The sequence below is a fragment of the Anser cygnoides genome, chromosome Z (genome assembly GCF_040182565.1).
Source record: "Anser cygnoides isolate HZ-2024a breed goose chromosome Z, Taihu_goose_T2T_genome, whole genome shotgun sequence".
NCBI classification, from domain to species: domain Eukaryota; kingdom Metazoa; phylum Chordata; class Aves; order Anseriformes; family Anatidae; genus Anser; species Anser cygnoides.
In genome coordinates this window covers 16634279-16641868 of record NC_089912.1, presented here as the reverse complement: position 1 = coordinate 16641868, position 7590 = coordinate 16634279, and the positions used below count along the sequence as shown (strand labels likewise).

Here is a 7590-nt window from a genome sequence, read left to right as displayed (position 1 = left end):
GGCTCGGTGTCGGGGCAGGTGGGGCCGCATCGGGGCGCTGCCCCTGCCCCTGCCCGCCCCGTCGGCGGCGGCACGCCCGGCCCTGCCCGCGCCTCCCGGTGCGCGGGGCGTAGCAGGGGGAGTGCCGGCCGCCGCCGGGGCGCGGAGCCGCCGGACACGGCCCCATAAAAGCGGCGGCGGCGGCGGCGGGGCCGGGCTGCGCCTCCTGGGCTCGGCGGGGCCGCCCCGACGGCCGCATGACCGCCGAGAGCCGGCTGCCCCCGGGCCCCCCGGGCCCCCCGCCGCCGCTGAAGGCGGACCCGGCGCCGCCGGGGGACGAGGAGGCGGCGGCGGCGGCGGCGGCGGCGACGGGGGGGACGTCGAGGGGCGGTCGTCGTCGTCGCAAGCGGCCGGCGGAGCGGGGCAAGCCGCCCTACAGCTACATCGCCCTCATCGCCATGGCCATCGGGCAGGCGCCCGAGCGGCGGCTGACGCTGGGAGGCATCTACCGCTTCATCACGGAGCGCTTCCCCTTCTACCGCGACAGCCCCCGCAAGTGGCAGAACAGCATCCGGCACAACCTCACCCTCAACGACTGCTTCGTCAAGGTGCCCAGGGAGCCCGGCCGCCCCGGCAAGGGCAACTACTGGACGCTGGACCCGCACGCCCGAGACATGTTCGAGAGCGGCAGCTTCCTCCGCCGCAGGAAGCGCTTCAAGCGCAGCGACCTCTCCACCTACCCGGCCTTCCTCGCCGAGCGCCCCGCCGCCCCCTGCCGCCTCTTCCCCCCGCCCGCCGCCGCCGCCGAGCTGCCCCCGGACCCCGCCGCCTCCTGCGCCTTCTCCGCCGCCTCCTGCCCCGCTCAGGGCTGCAACGCCGCCGCCCTGCCCCACGGCTACGGGCCGCTGCCCTCCGCCCCCGGGCCGTACGCCCCGGCCGGCCCCGGGCACCTGTACGCGCCCCCGGGGCGCTTCGTGCTGCCCGCATCGCCGCCGGCCCCCGCCGGGCTCTACGCGCCGCTGCCCCACTCCTACGGCCCCGGCGGGCAGATGGGAGCCGCCGAGCACGGGCCGCGGCACGGAGCCTTCCCCGGCGGCCCCGACAGGTTCGTCCCGGCGCTCTGACCCGCCGCGGGCGCCCGGAGCAGCGCCCGAGCACGGGTGGCCGCGGGGATGCGGGAGGACGCAGCGCTCACCCCCCGCAGCGGGGCTGCCCGGGCATGGGGGGGCCCGCTGGGTGCGGGGGGAGGCTGGTGGAAGGGGCCCGGGGAGCTCCGGGTGCCTGCAAGGGGCGAGCACCCCCGCTCCTGTGCTGCCTCGCTGCCTGCGCGGGTGCTCAAGGTGCCCACCGTCTTCCCCCATTCCGTCCCGATGCACCCCTTGGAAGACCTCGCTCCCAAAGATCTCATGCTCGAAGACCTCATGCTTGAAAATCTCCCTCTCAAAGATCTCCCTCTCAAAGATCTCACGCTTGAAGATCTCACGCTTGAAGATCTCACTCCCAAAGATCTCCCTCTCGAAGATCTCCCTCTCAAAGACCTCCCCGTTGCTCACAGCTCTGCTCGCACAACAGAACCTCGGGTTGGAGGGAGGCGGGAGGACGCATTCCCCAGCCTCATGAGCCATGGCCACGAAAGCACCAGCGTGCCAGCGGGTCCCTGAAGTGGCACAGGGTTGTGTGCCACACTAGTGCTAGGGCTTGCCAGTGAGGTTATAGGAGCTGGGGAAGGCTTGGGGTGCAGGCAGGTGCTGCGAGCCACATCCCGCTGGGGGTTCGTGCTTCGCTGCAGGGGCCTGGGGGAGCAGCGGGGCTTGATGCGTAGAGACTTTTCCCATAAGTGTGCTCAACCACTGGAATCTCTTCCAGACCCGGTGAGGCCGGTGGATTTCTGCCCTTAGAGGTCTTCCCGGTGTGATTGCACAAAGCCCAGGCAACCAGGTCTGTTTTGGAGCTGGATCCAGAAATGAATTTGGACCTGCTTTGGACAGGGGTTTGGCCCAGAGATCTACAGGGGTTCTTCCATCCTAAATTTTTCTGATCCTAAAGTCAGCCCAGCTCTGGGTGTAGCCTAGAGAGACCAGCATCTCGGGGGGGGGGGGAGGGGGGCAACTTCTCCTGAAACAAGTGAGAGGCAGGACATGGTGTTTTTCGATCTCTGCTTGCTCTGCTTTTCTTTCAAGCTCTCCTAGGTTGGGAAAAAGGCAAAAGGAGAACGTGGAGAGGGGACAAACAATAGGCAAAGGCTTCCAAGTAGGTGCCTGGAGAAACCCAAGCAGATCCCTCCAGACAGATCTCACCACCTCAGGAAGGGGACTGAGGACCTGAGAGATGCCCAGGGCTCTGGAGTTGTCAGCAGGGAGGAAGCAGATGCAGTCCTGCCACTGCTGGCATCTCTTCCAGCTCCCCTTTCCCATTAAGGTGTGAGACTGCACAGCCAGGGCCAGGAGAAGGTTGGTGAGAGGGTCCTGAAAATTGGCGGGGCCTTGGATGGGGAGAGGGAGGTGGAAAGGGCAGTGGGAGCCTCAGCAGGAGCTTTGGAAGAGGAGAGAGAGGGTACACTTACATGTACAGGTAGATACAATCTGTTTCTGTTCCAACCTCATGGTCAAAGCAGGGTCAGCAATGAGTCAGACCATTTTGGGGGGGGCTATCCTGTTAAGTCTAGACAACATCCAAGGATGGAGACGGCATCTTTGGGCAACCTGACAGTCCTCCTGGGGAGAAGTTTCTTGTTGCATACATGCGGCACCCTGCTAATCTCACTTCGCGCCTGTCTCTTGTCCTACAGCTGCAGGCAGCTGCAAACAGCTTGGATCTCACGGGGGATTTTTCAAGTGAGATCCCTAGTCGGGTGAAATTTGGGTAGAGGCACGTTCCTTGCCTTTGCAGGGTGCTGAAATCCAGGTGTCCAGGTGGGACGAGAGGGGGAGGAGATGGAGCAGAGCATGAAGGTGGATGGGTGTCCCTGCAGCACAGTTTGGGGCGGGCTGGTGCCGATTTTGCCAGCCCCCTGCGACAGGTGGATGGGAGAACTTGTGGGGCAGCCCTCCGTGGGTCTCCGAGGCAGAAGACCTGGGCGGTCAGGATGGCACGCGGTGGTTGAGGCACCCCACACGGCAGCTGGGGCTTGTCCTGGAGCCGCTGCCCCTTTCCAGGAGCCCTCTGATGCCCGTCCGGACCTCTTTTGCTGTGCCCCGAGGAAACTGCAGCCGCGGGGCAGAGCCGAGGAGGCTGCGCTGCCACCAGCAGGACCACAAGCCTACCTCACATCTTTGGTGTGGCGAGACACGTGGGGCTTCTCCCTCGCTTGGTGTCCCCCCTGCAGAGCAGCGTTGCCCCTTTCCCTGTCCTTCCTGGCCCCAGCTCGTCCAGGAGCTGCTGCCCGCAGCGGCTCGGCTCGCCCAGCCCCGGGCAGGTCTCCGCAGCCGCCCCAGCTCCTCTCTCGCCTTCCCCTTTACCGACTGCAGGAGGAGCTGTAGACCTGGCTGTGGCAGCTCTCGGTTTTGGCAGCCGTCTGCAGGCGCTCCTTTTTCTCGTCGCTCGCAGACAGCTGCTGTTCGCCGCCCGTTCGGGCGAGATGTTTTCAGCCAGGGCTGGCCGTGGGGCTGTGAGGGATGCGACCCTTGGGCCCGCAGGGACTGAACTGTGTCCCTGTGCTAGCAAGCCCTGCTGACCTCCTTTCGGAGATCCTTTTGGTTTGGGGGTACCTGGGAGAGCAACTGTCCAGCCTCTCGATTGATGTCTTCCTTCCTTCCTGCGGTGCTCCGGTTCAGCCCCAGTGCGAGCCTAAGGTTAATTTTTTTAATAAGGTCACTGGTGATTTTCAGCCAGCATCTGGAGGCATTTTCACAGTTCTGCCCCTCCAGCAGCTCCTGGGGGAAGGGACAGGGCTGAGCAGGGGGAGGGAGACCCTGCCGCAGGTGACTGCAGGTCGCCTTTCTTTCCTTCTGCATTGCCTGGGCTTTGTTCAAGTCTCGGTTCAAAGAGGCGAGCCTGCTGCACCAGCATGTCCATGTGCACACACGAGTTAATTTTGTGTAAAAAGAGTAAGTGCCTTTCTAGCACCAGTGCTTTGTGCTGGCCAGATCAAGGATCTAGGCTTGACAATCCTCAGCCACCTAACCCTGGTCTAACCAAAGGTGCAGGAACATTTTTGTTAGTGTTGTTTGTTTGTTTGTTTGTTTGTGAAAACACAGAGAGAAACTGTCTCATCAGTCTTCCTTTGGCAACAGCTGACCTCAAGCCCTGCAGCCGCCGGGGTGCTAACCAACCTGTGCCTCTGCTTCCGAGCCTCCTGGTGCATCTGCCCCAGCTCTGCAGGCTGGGCTGCCCGCCTGCCTCCCTGCTCAGCCCGGGATTTTGAGCAGCTCCTCCTGGCGCCGGGAGACGGGGAAGCTCTTTTTGGGAACCAGCAGGAAGCAAAGCGGAAGGCAGATGGGTCCCGTGGGGATCCGAGCCCTGCTGCACAGAGAGCAGATAACCGCAGGGCTCAAACGCTGGGTTTGCTCTCTGCTGCTTCGCCTCTCCTCAGGTGTTGAGGACTAAACCTGAGAGCGTTTTGTTTGCCTTGTGTAAGCCACTCCTGAGCTCGGATAGCATCTAACGTAAGTTCAGGAGGAAAACTCGGTGTCTGGAGGACATGCATGATGGACCTTGATGACTCACAAGGTACCAGTTGTGGAGGTTCAGTCGTGTATTGTTTGCTGGCAAGATCTATCTGCTTGTTCTTATTTCTCTCCAAATCATTTCTAACTTCCAGTTAGGGAAAACGGACACCTAGGAAGCACACTTCCTGCAGCAGGTGCAGTGAACGCACGCCTGTTGCACCAAGGGCCCGGGACGCCTGGCCACAGACCACCCAAGTTCAGCCACGGGCAGCTAGAAACCCTGGGCAGGATCTGTCCGTGTGCTCAGTGAAAAGCCACGCAGACCCTCCGAGGGGCTCCACGTCCGTGCAGGGCCTCTGTCCTCTGAGGTTTTCAAGCCGAAAACAGAGAGAGCCCTACTGCCCTGTGCTGCTGCGGGCGCCACTCCCATCCCCAGCTTGCAGCAGGCCCAGAGGACTCCAGAGGTCCCTTCCCACCAGCACTGCTGTGGTTTTGTGGCTGTTGTGACCTGTCTGGGCTCCTGTGCAGGCAGGCTCAGGTGCCAGGGGTGTGCTGAACAGGACAGATCTCTCTGGTCACTGCCCTGTGACAGCGGGGACGTGCTGACGCCGCCCTGACGTGCGGGGCTGTGGGTTTTGTGCAGGCCTGTGGCCGCTGTCGCACCCGTGGGGAGCCCGTCTGTGAGGAGATGGGGATCTGCCGCGTCTGTGAGGAAATGGGGATATGCCACGTCTGCGAGGAATTGGGGATATGCCGCGCCAGGCAGCTGGACCTCGGTGCGAGTCCGTCTGACGCCGGGCTGGTGATTCTCAGCCACCGTCCGGAACAAGGAAACTTCTGATTTCTGGAAACTTCACTGTAAATATCCGAGGGCTTTCCTTTTAGCACAGTTAGTCCAAGTTCCCAAGTAGCCTTTTGATTTCTGGGAGATGAGTCTGATAGGTTTGGGTAAGAAACTGGGTGTAAGCACTGATAAGAAGAGAGGAGGGCCTCAGGAGGAGGGTGCATTTGTGGAGGGACAGAGCAGCTCAGTGCCTGTTCTGCCCGAACTCGGGCACAGTGACTCCTTGCCTCGCCTTCGAGAAAGGGGATTATTACAGTTTAGGAGAAAATTTGTACTATGCATTAGAGAATTATTTTTTTTTTTTGTATTTACTCTTTTACTTCACTTGTAATGGAAATAAATCTTTGTCCTGTTGTTTGTAATGCGGCGTTGCTGGTTTCTTCAAGCCTTCCCTGTGTCCCCGAGGCCAACGGAGCAATAACAGGTTGCTCTGAGAGAAGTGCCATGTGCTGCTTCTTGCATTTCACGCCATCTGCCTTTCCTTGACTTTTTTTTTTTTTTTTTTTTTTTTTTTCCTGCTGCAAGGAAGCGATAGCTCCACCAGGAGGCTTCCTTGCTGCCTGCCCGGTGGGGTGCACGGGCACGGGCAGAGGAGCCTGCACTCAGTTCTCCCTCGAGACACCTTCAGAAAGCTTCTCCCTGTCTCTGAATCAGGGCTGTTGCCAGGAGAACCCTCCTGCGTGGTTCCCTCAGAAGTGATTTTTCCCTTTTTACAACTGAAAAAATGATATTGTGTCATTTGGCACCAGGGTCTAGAAGGCTTATGCTGGGCTGTGGGAGCAGCCTCTGGCAGAGCCAGGGTCGCTTGTGACCAGACTGGAGCAAATGGTGCTCCTCAAGCACCGGCCTGAGGTGCCTGAGGGGCAATCGGGGGAAATCCACGCCTCAGGGCCACAAATCCTATTTCACCCCAATAGCAGAGCTGATTTCTCAGCTTGTTCCACCTGCTTGGCCTCTTGTCTGAGACAAGAAGTCACGGTGGGAGATGGAGCCATCGGCTACACCTGGAAGCTGGGGTTACTTCTGGGTCTGGAGCAGCCACCACAGCCCCTCCTTGTGTGGGCAGAACGAGAGGGAGGGAAAGGGTCTCGGTGGGGAGCCCCAGCTGCCGGACTCTGAACCTCCACCACCTCTGTCAGAAATTGAACACAGGGTGCAGCTGGTGGTCCTGATGGTGTACAGGGACCAAAAATGTATGTAGAGGATGAAGTACCCTGGCTGTGCCACTTGCACCACGAGGAAAAATAGGAGGCTGTATCCTGGCCTGTTCTGCATGAAGCCCTCTGAGACAACCATACCTGTGGCTGGCTCTTGTGAGAGGACCATCTCCAGCTCGTGTCGACCTCTTCCTCTTGGAAAGGATGCTCGTGAAGCCAGGTTCTCACGGTCTATCAGACTGTGCCCCAAGCTTCATACCACTTACATTGCCCAGCTCTATGTTCTGCTACGTGGTCTAACAAAATCTTGTTATGAAGAGGAAAGGGAACACTGCAAGTGAAGCCTGGGGTTTACCTTTACTGTGTGCAAATGTAACCAATACAAGATCTGCAGTTCTTAGTGTCATTGCAAGAACACCTACTCGTAGTCCAAACTGATAGAGGAAAACCTCAGTAATGCAGCTGAGACTGCTATACATTCACAATAACAATAATAACAATAATAAATAGTAATAATAAATTAGCATCTATGCCTGCTTACTGATGTTAATCAATACCTTTTCAGTGCCTTGAGGTTGATTTCTGTTGCTCTGTGTGTTCGGGGGTGGGACGCTGTAACAAGTTACCAGCACCCTGGTGTCTTTAGCAGGCGAATCACGAAGCTCCTGGCAAAGGTTTCTTCCTTTTCATCAGCAGGCCCGTGGTGTCGGTGGTGATGATTTCTTGATGATTTCTTCCTTCTTCATCTTGAGGTTCATCTGAGCTTATTTCTAAATGTTGTTGTAATGTGCTCTAGCTATATGATGAGGCTTTCAGTGGCTCCCAGTTTGTTGTTCCTGTTGCTGTTTTCCTGTTCTTTCTTCCTGTTTTCTCTAAAGCTACATTTATTTGAAAAACATGGGTTTGTACTGTTGCAGTGACTGACCACTGTGATAGGGTGGACCCCTGATGTCACCTTATAGTCACAGACAGCTCAAGCCACACAGAATACGTACCTGTTATC

The 7590-nt window shown here is 59.0% G+C and overlaps 1 protein-coding gene across 1 annotated transcript; it reads left to right on the top strand.

The window, feature by feature from the left end:
• The first annotated feature begins 210 nt into the window (after positions 1 to 210).
• FOXE1 (forkhead box E1) lies at positions 211 to 1118 on the top strand. Its single transcript, XM_048051754.2, has one exon. It carries the CDS (start codon positions 237 to 239, stop codon positions 1101 to 1103), a length of 867 nt encoding a protein of 288 aa, XP_047907711.2. The 5' UTR covers positions 211 to 236; the 3' UTR covers positions 1104 to 1118.
• Positions 1119 to 7590: the final 6472 nt, after the last annotated feature.